General features: G+C 50.3%; 1 protein-coding gene across 1 annotated transcript in view; it reads left to right on the top strand.

Moving 5' to 3' along the window:
* The window catches only part of LOC146809404 (bifunctional polynucleotide phosphatase/kinase-like), a 104743-nt gene that overhangs the window by 52898 nt on the left and 25744 nt on the right, over positions 1-26101 (top strand). Inside the window, 3 exon segments of the mRNA XM_085616246.1 lie at positions 1903-1999; positions 10300-10361; positions 16386-16495. Coding sequence (XP_085472372.1) covers positions 1903-1999; positions 10300-10361; positions 16386-16495 — 269 coding nt within the window.

Raw genomic sequence — 26101 nt, 5'->3', positions numbered from 1 at the left:
GCTGTTTCGGCCCCTGCAGGTGGTGGTTGCGGGCATCTGACGCCACTGTCAATCTCTTGTGATGGTGGAGCGTGGGATGGTCTGTGTCCGCTGCGGGCTTCTTGATGCAACTTCTAGGGCTGCTCACGACGCGTCTCCGCGACGTTGTGAGGGCGGAGTGCCTGTCGCGTGTTTGTTAATATTCCTCCTGCCTGGGATACTCCAAACGGCCTTCAGATCAGCGTGGGATGATTACATTTCGACTGGTGAAGGGTCCCAACTCACAGGTTTATATGTTTCCTTGGAGGGTGGTGGCTCCGGGTCTGTGTCCAGTTGGCACGCTTCCCATGGCTTCACCAGGCGGGGACGTATCTATGGCCTATTTGGAGGATGCGGGTCTGTGTGGTTGGGGCGTACATGGTGGCGGCTCCAGTGAGTAAGTTTCGGATGGTGCTAGTAAATTTCCCTATCCAGAGTTTGAGGGTAGTTTTTGCTGAAGCACATCTGATGCCTCTCTGCAGCGGTTAATACCTTTCAGCGTAACAGGGGCCGGAGCAGGCAATGCCGTTCCAGCCAGTTTGGGGCAGCGGCACAGTAAGGGCAGCCAGGATTCGTTGCAGTATTTACAAAGTCTGCAGGGTATTGCCTCCTCGTGGTTAACCCAAGCCAGGTTGAGGTAGGCAATAGTCAAGGCGATTAGCTTATATAGAGGATTTTCGTGCAGGCCTGGACAGAGAGAGGTCATTGAAAATATGACTGTGCCTTTCCTGGGCTGTATGATTCATCCAGTGCCTCTGTCAATGGGTTATGTCGAAGACTCCCCATGTTTTGTTCAAAGGATGCTAGAAGGGTTCTCTTATTCACAGCTTTTTTCCAAACTGATAGTGGGATGTCTTGCATGAGCAGACTTTCAGGCCTGAATTTCAATTAACTTATTGCTTTTGCCAGCTGTAGCTGCCACGGGGAACCTACTTCTACGAGAATTGCCCTCAGACGGTACTTGAGCGAGGACTCTGGGGCCCGCGTGACCCTAAGATAGTATTCTAAAAGGTCCCCCTGTCCTGCAAGGTCTGGCCTACGGAGGCCCAGTTCCAGCCGCAATCTAGAGCTGGTGGCCTGCCGAGGAGCGAATAGTGTGGTCTTGTAGGCCTTGATCTGGGAATCTGTTAAGGAAGTTGTCAAGGGCTCCAGGGAAGGCCATGTGGCCGTAATTGAAGGCCGGGATCCACTTTGCTCTTAATAATGTCGGCATGGGTTCCGCTGTGGAGCTTTGTAGGCGGCCACTAAGGCGCTTTAGTAGATGGACATCTGGTGCGCCCTTGTGTTGAAGATGCCTTAGGTGGGCTGCTGCATTGGCCCTTTCCGATATTTTACCCAGTGTTGTTCCCTAGGATGACCCTGGACCAGAATGTGGTAGCGAATGTCCACCTTGACCCAAGTCCCCACTGCCTGTTTGTGAGATAAAAGCTTTTGCAAAAGACTAGAGAGTATATTGTTTCTGAATGTCTAAGTAAGTAACATAGGCCTTGAGATCAGTGTTATGACAATGTTAGCTCCTAGAAGCATTAGTAATACTTGGGTTTGTTTTGGGCTCCAGCTGTGGCAGCATCTTCTGGTTGTCGCTGTTTCTACCCTCCTCCCCCTCTCCCTTGTCTGCTCGCCCTTGCTACATAATGCCCCAAGGAGTAGTAACTTGTCTATGTAACTGGATTGCATTAGCTTTCAGGCCCTAGAACACCAATGGTAAACAGCAGCCCCCAGGCAGGATACTGCCCTGTAACCACTGACTGCCCCAAGACCCCAAGGGAAGGCCTCGCACTTGGGTTAAGGATTGCCTGCTCTTTAATGGCTTTGTAAAATTAGTTTTGGAAAAAATGACTATTTTTTAACGTGTCCCCTATCCTCTGCCCTCTCTACGGTTAGCGGAAGCTGGACCCAGCAGCTCCCCTGTACGACCCTCCGACTGCCCAGCTGGTCTCTCGCTCCCAGGAGGTGGTGGTCGCTGTTGGTTTACCTGCAGGTAAGGGGGAGCTGCCTGCATTAGCTCAGTGTTGTTACCTCTGCTCTGCCAGCGCAATCCAGTGACCGCGCGGGGACCCGTAGTGTCTGTGGTCGGGTCAGATCTGAGCATCTCTGCAGCCTGCCTTCTGACTGAAGTCTGGGCCTATTCGGGCTCTCACCACCCGTCTCCACAGCTAGCAGGGCGCCAGCTCCCTTACCCCCGTCTCCACAGCTAGCAGGGCGCCAGCTCCCTCACCACCCCTGTCTCCACAGCTAGCAGGGCGCCAGCTCCCTCACCACCCCTAACTCCACAGCAGGGAGCTAGGCCAGCTCCCTCACCACCCCAAACCCCACAGCAGGGAGCTAGGCCAGCTCCCTCACCACCCCGGAATCCACAGCAGGGTGCCAGCTCCCTCACCACCCGTCTTCACAGCTATCAGGGTGCTAGCTCACTCACCACCCCTGACTCAACAGCAGGGTGCCAGCTCCCTCACCATCCCAGACTCCAAAGCACGGTACCAGCTCCCTCACCACCCGTCTTCACAGTTAGCAGGGCGCCAGCCTTTTCACCACCCATCTCCACAGCAGGGTGCCAGCTCCCTCACCACCCCTGACTCCACCGCAGGGTGCCAGCTCCTTCCTGTGCAGTAGGGCGGTACCTCCTCTATGCAGTAGTAGGCAGCCACCCCTTTGCCCCTGTATTTTAGCAGGGTGCCATCGACCTATGCCCAGGCCTAGCACTACTACACCCGCAGTGTCACTCCTATCCACGACGCTCTAGCCTCAGTGGGAGCAGGGCGGCGACACCTCCTCGTCCCAATCTCGAAGTCCAGTAGCAAGGTGCCACCCCGACCTTAGGTGCCCCATCCCCTGCACTGCAGTAGCAGGGCTCCCACTCCTTTACCCGCCAGTGCCACCCTCCACTATTACTGTTGGAAGGGCGTTCTCCAGGGGGCTTCGGAATACGTTCCGGACCACCCTTTGACCCACCTCTCCCAGAGTTAGGCCGAGCAAGGGCGGGGAGGCCCTTCCTGGAAGGGTCTCGTTCCTAGGATCGCACACGCTGAGCTTGCACTATCTGACAGAGAGACACCACACAGTAGTTCTTCGTAAGACAGTATACTTTATCGATCGTTTCAGGGGATCTTTATGATCCGAGATGCAGTTGTTAAATCAATGCCACAAGCGGCGGCGGTTTCGTGATGGGGGTAGTGGGGTAGCGGGACAGTCTTTGAGTTCAGTGTCTCTGCGGAGTATCCTTCGCACAGCTCTCAATCCTCGAGCTGGGGGATGTTGTTTCTCTCGGCAATCTCTGCCGATTCTCCTGGAGTGGAGCGCCGCGAGTCACTCAGCAGGCACAGATGGTTTCGGAGTCGGGGAGCCGCGACAGCGTCAGCAGGGCTCAGATGGTTCAGAGTTCGGGGAGCCGCGACAGCGTCAGCAGGGCTCAGATAGTTTAGAGTTCGGGGAGCCGCGACAGCGTCAGCAGGGCTCAGATGGTTCAGAGTTCGGGGAGCCGCGACAGCGTCAGCAGGGCTCAGATGGTTCAGAGTTCGGGGAGCCGCGACAGCGTCAGCAGGGCTCAGATGGTTCAGAAGGTCAGGTAGCGTTCTTGGGTTCAGAGATCGATCGAGCCGCGACCAGGTCAGCAGGGCTCTCGTAGGTCCAGGTCTTCTCTGCCGCCTGTCCCTTCAGCACCCCTTGTTATACTCCCCCTCCTCTTTGAAGTTGGGAGTCCTCGCAGAGAGGGGTCTCCGCGCCTGGGGGCGGTGTGTCGGGATTTCCTGTCGCTCGGCCCTTTGATCTGTTCAGGTGGGTCTGGGAGGGACTCCAGACGCCCAGCATGCGAGGCGCCCGCTCACCGGGGGCCTGGTGGCCGATCGAAACCCTCCTTGGGGAGGAGATCAGGGGTATGATCGAGGTGGCGTCCCTCGGTCTGGCTTGGGGGGGTTTCTCTCTCCCTCGGCCGGGCATGCGTGGTAGTGTCTTGGGTTTGGCTGGGGCTCCGGCCGGCCATCGAGTTTGTTGGGCCATGGTGGCCGGAAGTCTGTGATGCCGGGGATCAGGTGGAGTTGCAGGGTTGCTTACTGGTCGGGAGGGCCCACGCCACAAGGCCGGTCTTACACGTGCCCCCCCCAGCTGAAAGGCGGGGAGAACTACCCATCCACTTGGGGGTTCTCCTCGCTGAAGAGGAAGAATCGGGACAGGCCGTCCGCGTTGGCGTGGTCAGTCCCAGGGCGATGTTCCACAGAGAAGTCCATCCCCTGGAGGGAGATTGACCATCGTAACAGCTTGGGGTTCTCTCCTCTCATTTGCATCAACCACCGCAAGGGTCGATGATCCGTTTGAACTCGGAAGTGTGTTCCGAACAAGTAGGGCCGCAGCTTTTTGAGGGCCCAGACTACGGCGAAGGTCTCTCTTTCAATGGTGCTCCACCGTTGCTCCCGAGGTAGTAGCCTTTGGCTGATGAAGGCTATGGGCTGATCTATGCCTTGGTCGTTGAACTGTGAGAGGACTGCCCCGATGCCGTGCTCCGAAGCGTCCGTTTGGACCACAAACTCCTGAGAGTAGTCGGGGGCCTTGAGTACCGGAGCAGTACACATAGCGGCTTTCAAGGCGTCGAACACTTTTTGGCACGGGAGAGTCCACTGTACTTTCTTCGGGTGCTTTTTGGAGGTTAACTCTGTGAGGAGGCCTGCGATGCTGCCATAGTTTTTAATAAACCTCCGGTAGTAACCGGTGAGGCCCAGGAAGGCCCAGACTTCCGTTTGGGTCGTGGGGGGTTCCCAGGACAAGATGGCGTCGATCTTCGGCTGGAGGGGGGCGACCTGCCCACTCCCCACCTGGTGTCCCAGATAGATCACTGAGCCTTGTCCAATTTGACATTTGCTGGCTTTGACTGTTAGGCCTGCCTGGCGCAGGGCCATCAGTACTTGTCGGAGGTGCTGGAGGTGTTCTGTCCATTGGGAGCTGAATACCGCTATGTCGTCTAGGTACGCTGCGCTGAACCCCTCTAGCCCGGCCAGGACCCTGTTCACCAGTCGCTGGAAGGTGGCCGGGGCATTTTTCATCCCGAAAGGCATGACTCTGAAGCGGTAGTGCCCATCCGGGGTGGAGAAGGCGGACCGCTCCTTGGCTCCCTCAGTGAGCGCGATTTGCCAGTATCCGCAGGTTAGGTCGAAGGTGCTGAGGTAGCGAGCGGCCCGAGGCGGTCGATGAGCTCGTCTGCGCGGGGAATAGGGTGAGCGTCTGCTCGGGTGACCGCATTGAGTCCCCGGTAGTCCACACAGAATCTCAGCTCGGGGGCGACACCAGGGGCTGCTGCCTTCGGGACCAGTACTACCGGGCTGGCCCATGGACTGTCGGAGGGTTCAATCACCCCGAGGGTTAACATCTTGGTTACCTCGGCCTGGATGCAGGTCCGGACCCGGTCAGGGACTCGGTAGGCTCGGTGTCTTATCGGCGGGCTGTCTCCGGTGTCCACGTCGTGGACACACCAGTCGGTGACCCTAGGGGTGAGGGAGAAGAGGTCTGTGAATTGTCTCAATAGCTGGCGGCAGTCGTCGGATTGTTGGGGGGTGAGGGCGGAGGACAGCCTCACCCCCTCTACGCAGCCAACTTTTTCGTTAGCACACAGGGGGTCCAGAAGGGGCTCTGTGTCTTCTTCGGTCCCATCGTCGGTGGCCAGGAGCAAACTCAACTCTGTCCTCACAAAGTGGGGTTTGAGGCGGTTCACGTGGAGGACCCGGAGGGGGTTCCGTGGAGACTGAACATCAACTAGATACGTGACTTGACTCTTCCGTTCGACCACTTTGAAGGGACCAGTCCATTTGTCTTGGAGGGCGCAGGGTTTCACCGGGGCCATTACCCAGACCTGTTGGCCCGGCTGAAACTCGACCAGCGGGGCATTCTGGTCATACCAGCGCTTCATCTCTTCTTGGCTAGCCTCGAGGTTTGTCTCGGCGAGCTCCCGGAACTTCCGGGTCTGGTTGCGGAGCGCCAGGATATAGCGGAATACATCTGGAGGGGTTCCTCGGAGAGCCGTTTCCCAGCCCTCTTTGACCAGGCTCAGGGGTCCCCGGACGGGGTGTCCGTAGAGTAATTCGAACGGGCTGAACCCCAGAGATTTTTGGGGAACTTCCCGGTAGGCGAACAGGAGGCAAGGGAGGAGGACGTCCCATTTCCGGTGTAGGGGTTCTTCGAGGCCCATGATCATCCCTTTCAGGGTCCGGTTAAATCGCTCGACTAGGCCATTGCCTTGGGGGTGGTATGGGGTGGTGAATTTGTACGATACTCCGCAATGTTGCCATAGGAACTTCATGTACTTGGAGATAAAGTTCGTGCCACGATCACTCACGACTTCGCGAGGGAAGCCTACGCGGGAGAAGATCCCCATCAAGGCCCGGCCTACCACGGGGGCCGTCACGGTGCGGAGGGGAATGGCCTCTGGGTAGCGGGTGGCATGGTCCACCAGGACGAGGATGAACCAGTGGCCCTGGGCGGTGCTGGGATCCAGGGGTCCCACGATGTCGATTCCGACCCGCTCAAACGGGGTACTAACAACGGGGAAGGGTTGTAGCGGAGCCTTGCGCTTCCCACCACTTTTTCCGCTGGCCTGGCACGTGAGACATGACTTGCAGTGGGCCTCTACATCCGCTCGCATTTTGGGCCAATAGAAGTGGGTAACCAGCCGATGATAGGTTTTGTCTTGGCCTAAGTGTCCTGCCAGGGGTACATCATGGGCTAGGCCTAGGAGGAAACTTCGGAAGCGCAGGGGTACCACCAGTACCCGGGCCGACCCCAGCTCGGCCGACTTCTGTTCGCTGTACAGGAGGCCGTTTTCCCAATATACCCAGTGGGTTCCGGACTGGTCGCCTGCTGCCTGGGCTTCGGCCTGCTGTCGGGGTCCAATGAGGGACAAGCAGGTGGCTTGTTCCCTGCAGAATTCTTCTCGGGAGGGACCTCCCTCACATTGCCAATGGGCCATCTCGGGCAGGTCCCGAGCTCGGTCAGTTGCTCGGGGTCTGGATGCACTGACCCTTCGTCAGGAACGGGTTCTTCTTCCGGAAGAGGGTCGTCGGGCTCGGGTAGTGCGTCCCGGTCCTCGGGGATGGCAACTGGGTTCAGGGGTAAGGCCTCAGCTCCTTCGGAGGAAGGCGATCGGGTAGACATGGAGCGCGTGGTGGCGCATACCCATTCGGGTAGGCCCATCATTTCCAGATGGGCTCTTCGTTCCACTTGTCCCCACAGGGAGCTCTCGAGGTCGTTCCCCAGGAGGCAGTCTACCGGTTGGGATGTTCGGACTGCCACTCTCAATTTACCGGTGACTCCCCCCCACTCGAAGGGTATCAGGGCCATCCGGCAGAGGCTCTCGGAATTGTCCGACGATATAACTGGACAGAAGGCGTCGAGCAGTATCTGGTCTTCGGAGACCAGGTGGCAGTGGACTGCTGTGACACTCGCCCTGGTGTCGCAGAGGGCCTCGACTCGGTGACCGTTGACCGTCACTCGCTGTCGGTACTTCTTCGTGTTGGCGGGTAGGGGTGTTCCGGGAACCATCTCTCGGTCTCCTAGGGAGACCAGGGCCATGGCTGCTGGTTCCCACTCTTCGGATTCTTCCATCTCTTCTCCTAGGGCTACGGAGGTCATTTGTCGGGCTGGAGGGGCTGTCGTTGCGGGTCGTTGGTACATGGGACACTGGGGGTCAGTGGCATAGTGTCCGGTCTGTTGGCAGCGAAAACAGGTGATCTTGACTCGGGGTCCCTGCCTCCCCGGGGGCCCGGTGCTGGCTGGAGGTGGGGCTGGAAAGTGCGGAGGTTGGCCTCTGGGGGGACTGTGCTGGGGGCCCACCTGGGATTCCCTCGGTCTGCCTTGGTTCCCTCTGCCCCTCTGGCGGAAGGGGCCCTGACTGTGGCGACCGTAGTCTCCCACGGGACCCCGGGAGGCCCGGGTGTTCACCCATCGGTCAGCTTCGACCGCCAGTTTCCGAGGGTCAGTGAGCTTGCTGTCCAGGAGGTGCTGGCGTAACTCCACAAAGCAATTTGCAGACAAGTGTTCCCATGCTATTAGGTCAAACAGTTCCTCAAAGGTGGAGACCTTGCTGCCCTTGATCCACCCGTCCAAGGCTCGGCTGTAAAAGTTCACGTATTCTACCCACGTAGTACCGGGTATCTTTTTGCAGTCTCGAAACCGTTGCCGGTACATTTCGGGGGTGAGTCCATATCTGGCTAATAGGGCCTCTTTCATGTGGCTGTAGGAGTTCAGCACCGTGGAGGGCAGGTCCAGCAGGGTATCTCTCCCCTCGCTCAGGAACCGGCCCCACAACCCAGGCCCCCAATCCTTCTGCGGAACTCGGTGGGAGGTCATGGCGACTTCGTAGGCCTTGAACCACTGCTGGATGTCGTCGTTCTTGTAGTACTCCTTCACCACATCCTTGGGGATGTGGACCTTTGGTTCCACGGCGGAGGAGAGTGGTTGATTTCCCGTGGTTCTGGACTCCTCATTTTTGGCCTTGAGTTCGATCTCTTTTAGGCTGCGTTCGTGTTCTAGTTGAAGTTTTCTCTCTTCGTGTTCGCTCTGGCGTTTCTTTTCCTCGAGTTCCCCTTGTAGGCGTAATTATTCTACGGCTAACTTTTTCTCAGCCAGTTTTAGCTCTTCTTCAATTTTTAGTTTGGCTAGTTCTAGTTCGTGGTTGCGGTCCCTCTCTCGGTCCGCTAGCTCTTCCGGGGATAGGCCCCCCTCTGGGGCGCTGCTCCTTACCGGGATGCTTCGTGGTTCGTTTGGCGGCTCTCCTTCGGTTTGGGCCAGGGAAGCTCCTGCCTCGACCCAGGTCTTTAATGCTCCCTGGAAATCTTCTTTAGTGCTTAATCCGGTGGTAGCGATTCCAAGGTCTTTGCAGAACTGTTTTAGTTCTCGGTGCGTGTAATATTCCAACTGGTCCACTCGGAACGTCGGGCTTGTGTTGGTTCCTGCGGTACCTATGGAGGTTTCTCCTTCCATCTCTTTTCGGTAGTGCGTCAGCCGTTTACTGTACGATCTCCAGGTGTCGGCTCGGATCCCGTCATCTGCCACCAAATGTTGGAAGGGCGTTCTCCGGGGGGCTTCGGAATACGTTCCGGACCACCCTTTGACCCACCTCTCCCAGAGTTAGGCCGAGCAAGGGCGGGGAGGCCCTTCCTGGAAGGGTCTCGTTCCTAGGATCGCACACGCTGAGCTTGCACTATCTGACAGAGAGACACCACACAGTAGTTCTTCGTAAGACAGTATACTTTATCGATCGTTTCAGGGGATCTTTATGATCCGAGATACAGTTGTTAAATCAATGCCACAAGCGGCGGCGGTTTCGTGATGGGGGTAGTGGGGTAGCGGGACAGTCTTTGAGTTCAGTGTCTCTGCGGAGTATCCTTCGCACAGCTCCCAATCCTCGAGCTGGGGGATGTTGTTTCACTCGGCAATCACTGCCGATTCTCCTGGAGGGGAGCGCCGCGAGTCACTCAGCAGGCACAGATGGTTTCGGAGTCGGGGAGCCGCGACAGCATCAGCAGGGCTCAGATGGTTCAGAGTTCGGGGAGCCGCGTCAGCGTCAGCAGGGCTCAGATGGTTCAGAGTTCGGGGAGCCGCGACAGCGTCAGCAGGGCTCAGATGGTTCAGAGTTCGGGGAGCCGCGACAGCGTCAGCAGGGCTCAGATGGTTCAGAGTTCGGGGAGCCGCGACAGCGTCAGCAGGGCTCAGATGGTTCAGAAGGTCAGGTAGCGTTCTTGGGTTCAGAGATCGATCGATCGAGCCGCGACCAGGTCAGCAGGGCTCTCGTAGGTCCAGGTCTTCTCTGCCGCCTGTCCCTTCAGCACCCCTTGTTATACTCCCCCTCCTCTTTGAAGTCGGGAGTCCTCGCAGAGAGGGGTCTCCGCGCCTGGGGGCGGTGTGTCGGGATTTCCTGTCGCTCGGCCCTTTGATCTGTTCAGGTGGGTCTGGGAGGGACTCCAGACGCCCAGCATGCGAGGCGCCCGCTCACCGGGGGCCTGGTGGCCGATCGAAACCCTCCTTGGGGAGGAGATCAGGGGTATGATCGAGGCGGCGTCCCTCGGTCTGGCTTGGGGGGGTTTCTCTCTCCCTCGGCCGGGCATGCGTGGTAGTGTCTTGGGTTTGGTTGGGCCTCCGGCCGGCCATCGAGTTTGTTGGGCCATGGTGGCCGGAAGTCTGTGATGCCGGGGATCAGGTGGAGTTGCAGGGTTGCTTACTGGTCGGGAGGGCCCACGCCACAAGGCCGGTCTTACAATTACTTATTAAGTGTTCTGACTTTTCTCCATTTTGTTTTTACAGCCGGGAAGTCCACATTCACGAAGGAACATATGGTGCCGAACGGCTACGTCTCTGCCAACCGGGTATGTATGGGGGGTTTAAGGGCGGGGTGGAGGGGGTGTAGGGTGACGATCGCTGGGGAACAGGTGGAAAGCGACAGGTGTACATCAAAAGACAAGGGTACTGAAAGAATCGGTACACGCAATGAGTTTTGTTACATTTGTCGCATCGGGAGAAATATGCTTTGCATGCTCCTGCCATCTAGTGGTCGGATTACGGAAAGGACCAAAAAAGTAACTGCATGCAAAGTACAATTTGCTTTTTAGGTCTCGCCTGGCTGTCGCGTAAGCGATTGCACAGCGAGACTTATGTAGGGGCTTCAGAAAATGCTCCCAAAGGCTTCCCAGGCGGATCGGGTGGCGGTTACATGCACAACCACGCGTATTCCATTTGCCACCAGCTACTTCCTGCGCGTGCACCGCCTCACGCATTCAGAGAGATTTAGTAAGGGGCACAAGACCTTAGGAATGCGGTTTATGGCCAGTGCATGTGAGGCATTCAAGCACGAAGCTGGCATCTGGCATCGGACTTGAAAGCAGCAGACTGCTTTCGCCAGCGCGCGCTCGGCCTCACTTCCTGCATCCCCTCTTACAACAATTAACTTTCGTTATAACTCACACCCCATATGCTCGTTCCCTCCCACCCTTCCTTTGATGTCCGCTTTTCTTGTTGTTTACAAACCACGCCACACACTGCTGCACGCCACACACTGCTGCACGCCACACACTGCTGCATGCTGCACACTGCTGCACGCCGCACACTACCGCATGCCACACACTGCTGCGCACACTGCTCCATTACATACTGCTGAATTACACACTGCTGCACGCCGCACACTGCTGCACGCCGCACACTGCTGCACGCCTCACACTGCTACACGAAACACTGCTGAACGCCACACACTGCTGCACGCCACACACTGCTGCATGCCACACACTGCTGCATGCCTCACACTGCTGCACACCGCACACTGCTGCACGCCTCACACTGCTGCACGCCACACACTGCTGCACGCCGCACACTGCTGCACGCCGCACACTGCTACACACCACACACTGTTGCACGCCACACACTGCTGCACGCCACACACTGCTGCATGCCGCTACACGCCACACACTGCTGCACGCCACACACTGCTGCACGCCACACGCTGCTGCACGCAGCACACTCCTGCACTCAGCACGCTGCTGCACGCCGCACACTGCTGCATGCCACACACTGCTGCACGCCACACACTGCTGCACGCCACACACTGCTGCACGCCACACACTGCTGCACGCCGCACAATGCTACACGAAACACTGCTGCACGCCACACACTGCTGCATGGAACACACTGCTGCACGTCGCACACTGCTGCACACCACACACTGCTGCACACTGCTGCATTACTCACTGCTGCATGCTGCACGACACTGCTGCACGCAGCACACTGCTGCAGGCCGCACACTGCTGCACGCCGGACACTGCTGCACGCCTCACACTGCTGCACGCCTTATGTAGGGGCTTCAGAAAATGCTCCCAAAGGCTTCCCAGGCAGATCGGGTGGCGCTAACGCACACAACCACGCGCATTCCATTTGCAACCAGCTACTTCCTGCGCGTGCGCCGCCTCACGCATTCAGAGAGATTTAATAAGGGGCACAAGACCTTAGGAATGCAGTTTATGGCCAGTGCATGTGAGGCATTCAAGCGCGAAGCTGGCATCTGGCATCTGGCATCGGACTTGAAAGCAGCAGACTGCTTTTGCCAGTGCGCGCTCGGCCTCACTTCCTGCATCCCCTCTTACAACAATTAACTTTCGTTATAACTCACACCCCATATGCTCGTTCCCTCCCACCCTTCCTTTGATGTCCGCTTTTCTTGTTGTTTACAAACCACGCCACACACTGCTGCACGCCACACACTGCTGCACGCCGCACACTGCTGCACGCCGCACACTACCGCACGCCACACACTGCTGCGCACACTGCTGCATTACACACTGCTGCATTACACACTGCTGCACACCGCACACTGCTGCACGCCTCACACTGCTGCACGGCACACACTGCTGCACGCCACACACTGCTGCACGCAGCACACTGCTGCATGCCACACACTGCTGCACGCCACACACTGCTGCACGCCGCACACTGCTACACGAAACACTGCTGCACGCCACATACTGCTGCACGCCACACACTGCTGCACACCACACACTGCTGCACGCCACACACTACTGCACGCCGCACAATGCTACACAAAACACTGCTGCACGCCACACATTGCTACACGGCACACACTGCTGCACGCCGCACATTGCTGCACGCCACACACTGCTGCACACTGCTGCATGCCACACACTGCTGCACGCCGCACACTGCTGCACGCCGCACACTGCTGCACGCCACACACTGCTGCACGCCACACACTGCTGCATGCCACACACTGCTGCATGCCACTGCACGCCACACACTGCTGCACGCCACACACTGCTGCATGCAGCACACTGCTGCATGCCGCACACTGCTGCACACCGCACACTGCTGCACGCCGCACACTGCTGCATGCCGTACACTGCTACACGAAACACTGCTGCACGCCACACACTGCCGCACGGCACACACTGCTGCATGACGCACACTGCTGCACGCCACCCACTGCTGCACACTGCTGCATTACTCACTGCTGCATGCTGCACGACACTGCTGCACGCAGCACACTGCTGCACCCCGCACACTGCTGCACGCCGCACACTGCTGCACGCCACACAGTGCTGCATGCCTCACACTGCTACACGAAACACTGCTGCACGCCACACACTGCTGCACGCCGCACACTGCTGCACGCCGCACACTGCTGCACGCCGCACACTGCTGCACGCCGCACACTGCTGCATGCCGCACACTGCTGCACGCCACACACTGCTGCACACCACACACTGCTGCACACCGCACACTGCTGCACGCCGGACACTGCTGCACGCCGCACACAGCTGCACTCCACACACTGCTTTTATGCGAGTTTATGCTACTGACATTGTAAATGACAATGCCTTTTATTTGTTTTAAAACCAAAACATAAATAAAAGGCATTGTAATTTTACAATGCCAATAGCTCAAACTCTTATAAATGCGAGACCTATTGCATTGCAAATGCTTTGTATAGATTTTATAGATTAGAATGCATGCGCAAAGCCTGAAATTCCACCACGTTTTTAGGTTTCGCATAGGCAGCGCTTGCGCTGTCTTGAGTCATGCTGTATTCAGGATATGTCGATAGAGCTCCACTTACGCCCTACTCATATTTTTAAATGGCTCCTGTCCCTGTCCTTTGTAAATGGTAGCTTTTCATTGGTCATTAGGCCATTGTAGTCCCGCCTTAGTACCGCCTTGTCTCGTGTTGTAACCTCCCATGAGGACGCCCCCTGTTTCTTAAATGCCTTCAGACAGGACACTCAGTCCTAAATTATATTGGCAGTGATTACTTTACTTGCTAGCACATCTCACATTATATTAGACCTTCTATAAATTTCCATTCATTAGCTCCACATAGAGTACAACCTAATCTGTAATTAATATAATAATTATTTTGTCACATTTCAAAGCGACTAATTGTATTTGTGCTTTGTACTTATAGTTGTTGCTTATGAGAAGCAAGACTGTCAGTGTGCGGAGTTTTCTGCACTGTGAGACTCAACAGTCAGGGCGGAGAACTCTGCACACATAAGTTTAGGGAGTGCAGAGTCGTAAAACTCTGCACATAGTTTGTGAATTGCATTGTGTAGTACGTTTTGTACTACCAAGTGTAGTTTGTGAATTGCATTGTGTAGTACGTTTTGTACTACCAAGTGTAGTTTGTTGATTGCATTGTGTAGTACGTTTTGTACTACCAAGTGTAGTTTGTTGATTGCATTGTGTAGTATGTTTTGTACTACCAAGTGTAATTTGTTGATTGCATTGTGTAGTACGTTTTGTACTACCAAGTGTAGTTTGTGAATTGCATTGTGTAGTACGTTTTGTACTACCAAGTGTAGTGTGTGAATTGCATTGTGTAGTACGTTTCGTACTACCAAGTGTAGTTTGTTGATTGCATTGTGTAGTACGTTTTGTACTACCAAGTGTAGTGTGTGAATTGCATTGTGTAGTACGTTTCATACTACCAAGTGTAGTTTGTTGATTGCATTGTGTAGTATGTTTTGTACTACCAAGTGTAATTTGTTGATTGCATTGTGTAGTACATTTTGTACTACCAAGTGTAGTTTGTGAATTGCATTGTGTAGTACGTTTTGTACTACCAAGTGTAGTGTGTGAATTGCATTGTGTAGTACGTTTCGTACTACCAAGTGTAGTGTGTGAATTGCATTGTGTAGTACGTTTCGTACTACCAAGCGTAGTTTGTTGATTGCAGTGTGTAGTACGTTTTGTACTACCAACTGTAGTGTGTGAATTGCATTGTGTAGTACGTTTCGTACTACCAAGTGTAGTTTGTTGATTGCATTGTGTAGTACGTGTTGTACTACCAAGTGTAGTGTGTGAATTGCATTGTGTTGTATGTTTCATACTACCAAGTGTAGTTTGTTGATTGCATTGTGTAGTACGTTTTGTACTACCAAGTGTAGTGTGTGAATTGCATTGTGTAGTACGTTTCGTACTACCAAGTGTAGTTTGTAAATTGCATTTTGTAGTACGTTTTGTACTGCCAAGTGTAGTTTGTTGATTGCATTGTGTAGTACGTTTTGTACTACCAAGTGCAGTGTGTGAATTGCATTGTGTAGTACGTTTCGTACTACCAAGGTTAGTTTGTTGATTGCATTGTGTAGTACGTTTTGTACTGCCAAGTGTAGTGTGTGAATTGCATTGTGTAGTACGTTCCCTACTACCAAGTGTAGTTTGTGAATTGCTTTGTGTAGTACGTTTCGTACTACCAAGTGTAGTGTGTGAATTGCATTGTGTAGTACGTTTTGCACTACCAAGTGTAGTTTGTGAATTGCATTGTGTAGTATATTTTGTACTACCAAGTGTAGTGTGTGAATTGCATTGTGTAGTACGTTTTGTACTACCAAGTGTAGTTTGTGAATTGCATTGTGTAGTACGTTTTGTACTACCAAGTGTAGTGTGTGAATTGCATTGTGTAGTACGTTTTGTACTACCAAGTGTAGTTTGTTGATTGCATTGTGTTGTAGGTTTTGTACTGCCAAGTGTAGTGTGTGAATTGCATTGTGTAGTAGGTTTTGTACTACCAAGTGTAGTTTGTGAATCAGGCCCAAAGTGTGCATTTGCCCCTATTTTACAATCCGTGTATGAAACCAGAGGGGAGTTTCCAGCCAGTGCAGACAGTTCTGCCTTTATCCACCACTTCTCCCCATCAGAGTGACTGCTCGTTCTGTGTCCTGTGGCTCTATCCACACTGCTCTGGGAGGCTGCCTCAACAGCAGCTTCCAGTTCTCTGCCGTGTTGATGATTGTTGCAGGAACAGAGGGGCGTCTACTAAGAGTACCTTTGCTGTTGGACCTGATCAGCAGGGATTGGAGAGGTGCTCTGTGTACCTTAATGCACCAAGAACACACTGGAGAAATCAGGTGTTCTGATGGCTGGAGCTGTGCTATTTGTGGTCTGGCCCTGCAGACCCTGCTAATGACACAATGTTGGCTTTCTACTTTGAGTTTAACTCCTTAGTATACATTATGAAGCCAGGAATAATGCTGATTTTAAGCCCACAGAAAACGAATGCCTGCCACTGCATGTAGTTAAGGGTGGAAGAAATTGGGCTGGGATATGCACAGGTGGAAGAAATGGCTTTGTCAGGTTTTTATTCCTGAGAGGCTTTTGCTATGGCAAGGCTATTGGTGTATGGGCAGAGTCTGTCGTATGCCAGGCTGGTGCAGCAGGGACACGCCGTTCAGAGAACATATTGTGAACTCCAGTGACTCCAGCCAATCTCTCCTTGTTTGTTTACTATTTCTGTCCTTTTCTTTGTGACCTCAATTGCATTTATTATAGATCATTAGCCGGTTTCACAGATGTTGCGCCTTTACCCTATCCATCTGCTTTTCTTTCTTTCTCAGGACACTGTAGGATCCTGGAAAAAATGTGTGGCAATGTGTGAGCAATCCCTGAAGAGCGGTAAGAGCGTCTTCATCGACAACACCAACCCGGATGTGGATTCTCGCCGCAGGTGAGTGCTCTCGCTCATTCTTTGAGAGAAAATGTATCTTTGAGATAAGCTCCAGGGTACAGAAGAAGACAAACCCAGGGGCTTCTTGAGCACTTCTCCTTCTCAGGCTATTGGTGGGATGTTCTCCAGAGGCAGAAGGTTTTCAGATCGTCTAGAAATAAGTGATACTTTCAGCTCTGGATATCCCACCTATGCCTGGTGCTGATGGCGAGCAGTCAATCACCTTCCCTTTGAGCTGGGTGCAATAGCAAAGGGTCCTCCCTTATGCTGGATCGGCTAATAAGGGTATTCACTGCAGTATGAGTAAATGAGGAGCCTTTCAGTGGCTCCCACTAAGCTGGGTGGACTGACATAGGCATTAAATCTTTTCCGGGTGTATGAAGGAGCAGTCCAAGGCCCTTTGCTGGGTCAACTAGTAATGATATTACACCTAGCTAGGGAGCATTAAGGAGTCCACCACTCTGGGCTGGGTGGACTAACAGAGGTATTTCGCGTACTCTAGTGGATGATTTAACTGACCGTGGCCTCCCCCATATGTTGCGTGAAATAGTAAGAGTATCATACCTGCTCCGGGTGCATGAAGGAGCTATCCATAGTCTCCTCCTTATGCTGTGTATATTAGGAAGGGTATAGTACCTTCTCTGGGTACTTTAAGGGAGCTAGCTGTCCATGGTCTCCTGCCCTTCGACGTCCAATAATAAAGGTATAGTTCTGATCCTGGGTGCTTTAGGAGTTGTCTACGGTCATCCCCTCCAAATGTTGGGTGGAGCATTAAGGATTTTCTATCTGGTCTGGGTGCATGTACAGTCTAAGTCCTTACTCTATGCTGCGTTGAATAGCAAAGCTAGTCTACATACCCAGGGTGCATGAAAGAGTTGTATGAAAGATGAGTATTACTATTAAAGATGGAGAGGAGTTGGACTAACCGGTAGGGCGGTCGACCTCGAATCTGGGGAACCGGGGTCCAGTCTCGGCAATAACGCTGAACATCCTGTGATTCTGGGCAAATCACTTAATCTCCCCGTGCCTAACAAAAATGAATGTGTCCGCATGTAACACAACTGATGCTATGTAAAGCGCTCTGATACCTTATACCGGGTCAAGCTCACGCCGTTTTAAAGTCTGTAAAAGAAAAAAGGTATCCAATCGAGCCTGGGTGTATGAGGTAGCAGTCCAGGGTCTAACTGTATGCTGTCCGAAGGAGGGAGCATTCTGTCGGCATCCTCCTATCATGATCCACCATGTTTGATCTTTCTTCCAGACTTTCCTGGTATCTGCCATCTATCACCTCCTGGCCTGCCTCTTTTCCCCATAACCTTATGCCCATTATCTTTTGACCTAAGCCCACAACTGCCACAAGCTTCTGCCCTCCTACTGATTGACGTGTCAGAAGAAATAATGTCTTCATTGGGGGTCCCACATGAGTCTAATTTGTTACCTCCTATTTTTCAGACTTCATATGAGCCCTTTCTCAAGACTTGCTTAATCTTTTGACTACAGCATTTTCTTATTATCATCCATCTCAACCAGCAAGCCTCTGACTCTATGCTCTTCTTTTATGATTGACCAAAACAGGTTTGGCACTGGACGGTCCATAGCTTATTAAAGCTTGAACGCCTGTAAATGACAAATTCTAATCTTGAGAAGAAATAAAGTGGGATTGGGCCAGTCTCTCTGACCAGGTAACATGGGCCCTCCACCCTCTTTCCCCACTGCACCTAAACCTAAATCCCTAGAGATGTACAGCACTAACCTGCACCAACTTTGGTGGAACACTGCAGTAATATCTCAAGTAAGCATGTATTAAGAACTGCATTTACCATAATGCTAAGAGGCGAACTGTGCTGGGAGGTGAAGCAGTGTGCTCCCACCCCTTCCTAAATCCCTAGGAGTAGCATTAGACTGCAAGCTAATACAAAGCACAAACCAACACAATTTGTAGCTCAAGCTCCACATCCTAAGACATGCTCTTTCTACTTTTCCGGCAGATCTTTGTGCATGATATCAAAGCTTGAGTACCATCGGGCCTCTAAAAATCAGACAAATGTTACCAGACCTGTAGGTATAGTGCCTTGAATAATCTACTCAACCTAACTGTAATGCACTTTACCCGTAAACTTGTTTCAAATTGTATGATCCTAGAAAAATATTTTATTTCATAGTCACCTTTTTCTTCATTATTACATACGAGAACCCCTTCAAATATGCAAGTTTAGCATATCTGCTATACAAAACACTCTTTTGTTTAATTTAATCAACTACATTTAATCCATGTATTATAAAAATCTAGCCCACGTGTAGGGTACACATGACCCCTGACTTGCCTCTTAGTTCCCTAATAGCATTGTCATCAAGGCAGGGGCAGGAATGTTTCTCAGTTCATGTTTAAAAACTAGCACTTTTAATAAATATATTACTAAAGCATGATGTGGTGGTGTTCTGTCATTTGCAGACAAACACTTTTGTTGAAATGGCTACAAAGTTTCCCACTCACATGCAGTTTTACTAATAAAACTATTTAGCGTACAAACAATAATGTTTGGAAAGTGGGTTTCAGTAAATATTTATCATTTGCACATCACCAAGTAAAGTATTCTGATTTGTTTTGATCCTATTAAAATCTTTGTTTCCATCTCATTTCAGAATTACAGGCAAGTGATGTTTCTAAGTACTGAAATATATTTCAAAATATTTGTACTGTTTATTTACAAGTAATTTAAAAAAGTGATGTGTCCAGCACAATTGACACTTACAAAATCCTCTATCTTTGCAGTCAGAGAAAGAAAAGGTAAACATTAATCTTCAGGATAAAATAAGCAGCAATTTGTTAGAAGACCTAAGCTGACTTTTGACCTCTCTCATTATGCATTTGGTGCAGCAAATGCGAAACGATAAAAACAAGATTCAAAGGTATCTTTATTCCTCATTCACTTTCTGAATGAGCAGAACACCTGTTCTTTGACTGCTTGAGCTCTCTTTCAAGAGTGGGCCAGTAGGCACTAAAATAGCTCAGTCTGATACAATCTGACTCGCCATTGCAAGTGGGCTAGTAGATTTTTCTAGGCCTGTCTGTGACCCTATAGATTTAGGCTTATCTGTATCAAGTATGGTTACATTGCAGTGAATGCACAATGCATCAGTGTGACTGGTTTGGCAGATTAGCAAATTTGATCTCATATCTGAGGCTTGAAGGAATCTAAGTTGTCTTGCAGTCCAGCAAAGGATCGATTTCATATGTCTCTGCCTGCTAACCTACTGGCTATCTGCCTTATAAAATGTATAAGATTGGGTAGCAGATCTATCCATCTAGAATCGTCCTACTATTTGGAATGCTCTGCTTCTCTCAGAAGGTTGGAAAAAGATTTGCTAAAGTTCATTAAAGTCATGGCAATGTGTCTTTACTTCCGGTCCTAGGATGCTTGTTTCTGGTCCAGGGAGGACCTGGCTTGGCAGTTCGGGCTGGACTGTTCCCATGAGGCACAGGGTCAAGACTGATTTGCATATGGCCAGGTCTAAACTGGGGTGGCATGGTGAGCAAAAGAATTATGAATTTAACCCAGCTCTCTTGACTGGGGATGAATGTTTTGATATGTTCTGCATTCCGCCCATCAATTGTGTGTCTTTTGCTTTCTCGCCCTAAGTGCGCCGGGTATGCCCAGACGTGGGTCCCAGGCTCACTGTGCCACTGGAATCAAGCTATCCTGGCTGAAGAGGGGTGAAACCCTGAAACCGGGCCTAGGATGCTTGTTTTCGGTCCAGGGAGGACCTGGCTTGGCAGCTCGGGCTGGACTGTTCCCATGAGGCACAGGGTCAAGACTGATTTGCATATGGCCAGGTCTTAACTAGGGTGGCATGGTGAGTAAAAGAATTATGGATTTAACCCAGATCTCTTGACTGGGGGTGAATGTTTTGGTTTGTTCTGCATTCCGTCCATCAATTTCGTGTTTTTTGCTTTCTCGCCCTAAGTGCGCCGGGTATGCCCAGACGTGGGTCCCGGGCTCACTGTGCCACTGGAATCAAGCTATCCTGGCTGAAGAGGGGTGAAACCCCGAAACCGGTCCTAGGATGCTTGTTTCCGGTCCAGGGAGGACCTGGCTTGGCAGTTGGGGCTGGACTGTTCCCATGAGCCACAGGGTCAAGACTGATTTGCATATGGCCAGGTCTAAACTGGGGTGGCATGGTGAGCAAAAGAAAGATGGATTTAACCCAGATCTCCTGACTGGGGGTGAATGTTTTGATTTGTTCTGCATTCCGTCAATCAATTGTGTGTCTTTTGCTTTCTCGCCCTAAGTGTGCCGGGTATGCCCAGACGTAAGTCCCGGGCTCACTGTGCTTCTGTAATTAAGCTATCCTGGCTGAAGAGGGGTGAAACCCCGAAACCGGTCCTAGGATGCTTGTTTCCAGTCCAGGGAGGACCTGGCTTGGCAGTTCGGGCTGGACTGTTCACCGTGAGGCACAGGGTCAAGACTGATTTGCATATGACCAGGTCTAAACTGGGGTGGGATGGTAAGCAAAAGAATGATGGATTTAACCCAGATCTCTTGACTGGGGGTGAATGTTTTGATTTGTTCTGCATTCCGTCCATCAATTGTGTGTGTTTTGCTTTTTCGCCCTAAGTGCGCCGGGTATGCGCAGATGTGGGTCCCGGGCTCACGGTGTCACTGGAATCAAGCTATCCTGGCTGAAGAGGGGTGAAACCCTGAAACCGGTCCTAGGATGCTTGTTTCCGGTCCAGGGAGGACCTGGCTGGACTGTTCCCATTAAGGCACAGGGTCAAGACTGATTTGCATATGGGCAGGTCTAAACTGGGGTGGCATGGTGAGCAAAATAATGATGGATTTAACCCAGATCTCTTGACTGGGGGTGAATGTTTTGATTTGTTCTGGCTGGACTATGCCTGCTTGCTGTATCTGGGAGCAAATAAATCCAAAGTTCAGAGGCTACAGAGAGTCCAGAATGCGGCCGTAAGATCGCTTTTTGGCCTGCGCAGAACTTGTTCAGTGACCAGTGCAATTCGCCGCCTTCACTGGCTGCCTATGGCCAGGCAAATTGAGTTTAAGGCATTGTGTATCGCCTTTAAAATTCTGAAATTGGCATCTCCACAAGTTCTGTCTGACCTTCTTCTACCTTACACTCCTACACGATCACTTCGATCTATGGGACAATGTTTGGTGGTGGTTCCCCGGGTGAGCAGAGTCAGAGCTGGTGGGCGCTCTTTTTGCAATAGAGCTGCTATTCTGTTGAACTCTTTGCCGGCTTGTATTCGTGGGCTCACCAACTACTTTCATTTTAGAAAAGCCATTAAGACATTTTTGTTCCCCTCCTTGTAGGCCTTCAGTGTTATTTGTGTTCGGCTCTTTTGTTGCTTAGCGCTGGGACGCCTCTTAGCTGAGGCAGCTGTCGCGCTCTATAAAACCCATTAACATAACATAACATAACATAACATTCCGTCCATCAATTCTGTCTTTCTCTTTACTTCCAGTGTACAGCCTGATCTACAGTGGCTTAAGATTTGATCCATAACAAGTTTCCTGATTTCACATACTGTCTTCCTATCCCAGGCGATTAAACCCCTAAGACTCCTATTAATCTTAGGACTTTACCACCCAGGCAGACACTCAAGGCAGAGCCACTGCTTAAAAAGTTATGAACTCCACTGCCACTATTGTGTGTCTTTCTTTGTCCTGGAAGCTTTCTGCTGTTTTTCATCAATCTCCCGCGTTTTAAGTAAGCAGAAGCAGGTACATGGGCATGAAGTCAATGTCCAGTCTCCTATGCTAAGAAACCACGGTCCATATGAACTAACACATTTCCTCACAGACACAAAATGGGACAAACCATTTCTTACATCTGGCCACGTGGGCGGTTTTCCAAATCCGTCCCTCTTCATAACCAAAAGTCCTTTCAGGTTCTGATATGAAACTTGAAAGGTTCATCCCTGGTTTTCCCCCAAGCCCTTATTTTTTGACTTGGTGCAACATTATCTCCATGCCATTTGGGCTCTTATACTTAATCTTGGCTTCTTGAAGGTTTACTAATCCTCAGACATGGTGGCTGTAACCCAGATTGCATGCTGGGGTATATATGTATTTTTTAAATGCTACTTACTTTGTGGGGTTCTTTGCTCATAAGTAGGCTTTTCTGATTTCAGTTTCTATTTTTGGTAAATTCTGGTGGGGTTTTTCAGTGATTTCAATACCTTAAAAAAAGATGGTTATCAGTGATTACACATTTCCTTTTCATAAAAGACAACAGAAACAGTGTTTTTTCAGTGTTTATGGAATGTTTTACTTTTATTATTGCTTGCTTTCTGCACTGTTAGTGCATGGCATCTATACCGTGTACTTAGTGTATGTGAGGTCCAAATACAGTTTTGCAAATCAAACTTATTGTACTACACCATACAATACTTCTTCAGTGAGTCTTTGGTCATGCACGATCACTCTTTCCTTCCCAGGTAAACTTTTATCTGTGTAAAGTCCATGGCACTTGAGACGGGCAACGCCAAAACAGCCAGTACACAGCTCTGGCCACCTATATAGCTTTCCATACCAATACTGGTACACTGAAGATTGTGATTCTCTGGGACTCATTCTGTAACAAATGCATTGAACTGGGCACATATGCACTCAGAGTTATTGAAGAGGTAAAAAATGAAGCAGTACTTTTGAAAGTCTGCAGAAAATTCCCCTTCGCGGAAGAGATCTAGAACTTGTGTAGAGTACCACTGTGAGGCTTCAATGACTTCAAATGCCATGGTTGGGGATGTAAATGTAAAAATCTATCAGCTGTGATGCACTCCTGTCAATCCTAGTAATCCTATTTAAAGAAAGGTTGTGTTAGTTAGTCTGTGTGGGTGTGCTGCCTTTGTAGTGGTTCTACCAAACCACTGGTTCAAAAAGAAAAGTATTTTCTAAGACAACCTCTCCTAGACAAAGCCTGCACTACCAAGAAAACTCTGTCACAAGTGTGTTTAGTATCATTTGGTGTAAGAAACAAATCTCAGAAAACTTCATCAAGTAAACAAACTCAACACTCCATGATAAACTGATATACATAAACATGAAAACAAGGTTTCAATCCAACGTAGTTCATTGCTTCTTTTATTCAAAAGCGTGTTTGGTTGATCAATGTTGAACTTCACATTGCATGCATGTAGTAAAAACTCGAAGATTATTGTTCCCAATGCATTTCGGGTGTGTCATACACACTTCGTCAGGGGAAATCTCCAACAAGCATATATACACTAAATTAGTAAATCAAACTACTTCATTGAATTGTGTGGTGACCGGCCTCTCATTTGCCGGGAGAAACGGAAACATTGGCAATGTATACATATAGTTTCTTGCACAAAAACAACTTGATAAGCGATGTCACAGTAAATGCAAAGTTGTAGCCTGACAAACATACCCAGTTGTAGCAACCAAAAATCGCAAAAGTCAAACAAAGATCAGTGAAAGGAGGATATAAAGGGAAGTGAATAAAAGAGTGACCGTTCTGCCCATGCCAGTGAACAAGGTAACAATTAATTGAGTGGGTATAGGAGCAATGTGCACCATTCCTGTGTGAATCACACAAAAGTCCACTCTTAGTGTAGATACCTTTTATCGCTCACGAGTTCAACCGATTCTCTGTTTGCTACTGCTGCTAATCCAATAGATTTAGTGCGGTTGGCACGTGGGATATCTGTAAATTATGACACTAAGAGTCAGGATAATCCAACTGGGATTGTGTAAAAAGGACTATAGGTGGTCTACCAAAGGACTCTAGGCGTACCTATCTGTACTTAAGTCGAATATCAAGACGAGTATTATTCTATATGCAGAAAAACGCCCAAAATTGTCCTGTTAACAAGATGTAAAAAAATGTAAATAAAACCTCGCTTTAATTCTACAATGGGATTCCAAATTACCCTAGTTCTTCACCACCGGTGTGATTCACAACCATGCATCTCGCCTTGTTACTTCTACAACGGCTAGGACATGGAAATGGAAATATACGTGAGCTACATGTCCTCACTGTGCCATAAAATACATAGAGGTAGAGTTAAGTGCGACCAAGATTAAAAACAGGGGTAGATACCCCCCGCTATGCGAGTCTATATAGGTGGCTCTGAACTTACTTGATAAATGGATGAAGGCGGCATACAGTGTAATCTTGATATGCGAACAATTATCCCTCAGTTCTTTCCCGCTTATAAACTTTCCGTCGCTTTCGTGTTCACGCTAGAATTGCTAAGCATCAAGATAGGACTAATGTGTGTGTTGAGCTGACATGCGCGGCGGCCATATTGATTTGTGTGTACATTTAACATTCGTAAGCAGAAAGGTCACACAGACTAAATGAATGTGAATAAAGTGAGAAAAGTGAAGGCAAGAATCAGAAAATCAGATTACACAAATGAATCATAAAGCGCAAGTGACAGTAATTACTGTAACTTGTACTAAATGGAAAATATTGCTGTATTACACACATATTATCTTAACGAACACCTGGAATGATGTGGATCTTAAATACTGTCAGAGCCTGCTCTACTTCCCAATTAGTGAAAACATTCTTTTGTATATACATATGTTAGTGCTGATGCTGAATGACAATTATGTTGAAGCAATTATACAAATGGTTATACACTTATAGAGGCTATTCATCTGGTTACGTAAAACGAATGGCTCACTTAAAAAATCCCTGGTTTTCACCCACATATCTTCCCCTCAACCATGATCCTACCAAAGAGTTTCAGGATTCTTTATGGAATATACTGACATACGCACTAGACATGAAATGGATCACAGAGAAAACACGTGCTTACTTGTACACCAAGTTCCCTCGCAGGCCCACAATTTACATGTTACCTAAGATTCATAAAAATTTGGAAGATCCACCATTTCGACCCATAGTATCAGGATGCAATTCCATTCATGAACCATTGGGGCAGTACATAGACACTTTTTTACAACCGTTTGTACAGTCAGGTACCACATATGTGCAAGATACTACACACTTCCTAAAACTGATTAGGGACCTCCAACTGCCACCAATGAAGGAGATCTGGCTAGGTACTGTGGATGTGGTATCTCTGCATACTTCCATACCACACTCTGAGGGAATTGAGGCCATTGAGTGGGCATTGTTACATCAAGATGATATAGCTGCCAATAAAGTTTTTCTCTTACAATTGCTGCAATTCAGCCTATTTAACAACTACTTTAGCTGGAAAGACAGGTTCTTATTGCAGACCCACGGTACTTCTATGGGTTTTGCAGGAGCACCGAGCTATGCGAACACTTTCATGATGAAATTTGAGCAGGAATATGTTTTGAATGAACCCTCTTGGACTGACCAGTTGATTATGTATCGCAGATACATTGATGACATCTTCATCATCTGGCAGGGTTCTAAACACTCTCTTGAAACCAAACTGAGGGACTTGAACACCAAAAATCAGAGAATTCAATTTACCTACACACTTGATGCCCATAAAATCTCTTATTTGGACGTTTGCTTAGAAGTGGATGGTTTAAACATCAACACCTCGGTTCACAAAAAGTCAACTGACCGCAACAGTACACTACATTACAGTAGTTTTCATCCTGACACTCTCAAAAA

The sequence above is a fragment of the Triturus cristatus genome, chromosome 7 (assembly GCF_964204655.1).
Source record: "Triturus cristatus chromosome 7, aTriCri1.1, whole genome shotgun sequence".
Lineage (NCBI taxonomy): Eukaryota > Metazoa > Chordata > Amphibia > Caudata > Salamandridae > Triturus > Triturus cristatus.
This window is presented reverse-complemented; position numbering and strand designations above follow the sequence as displayed.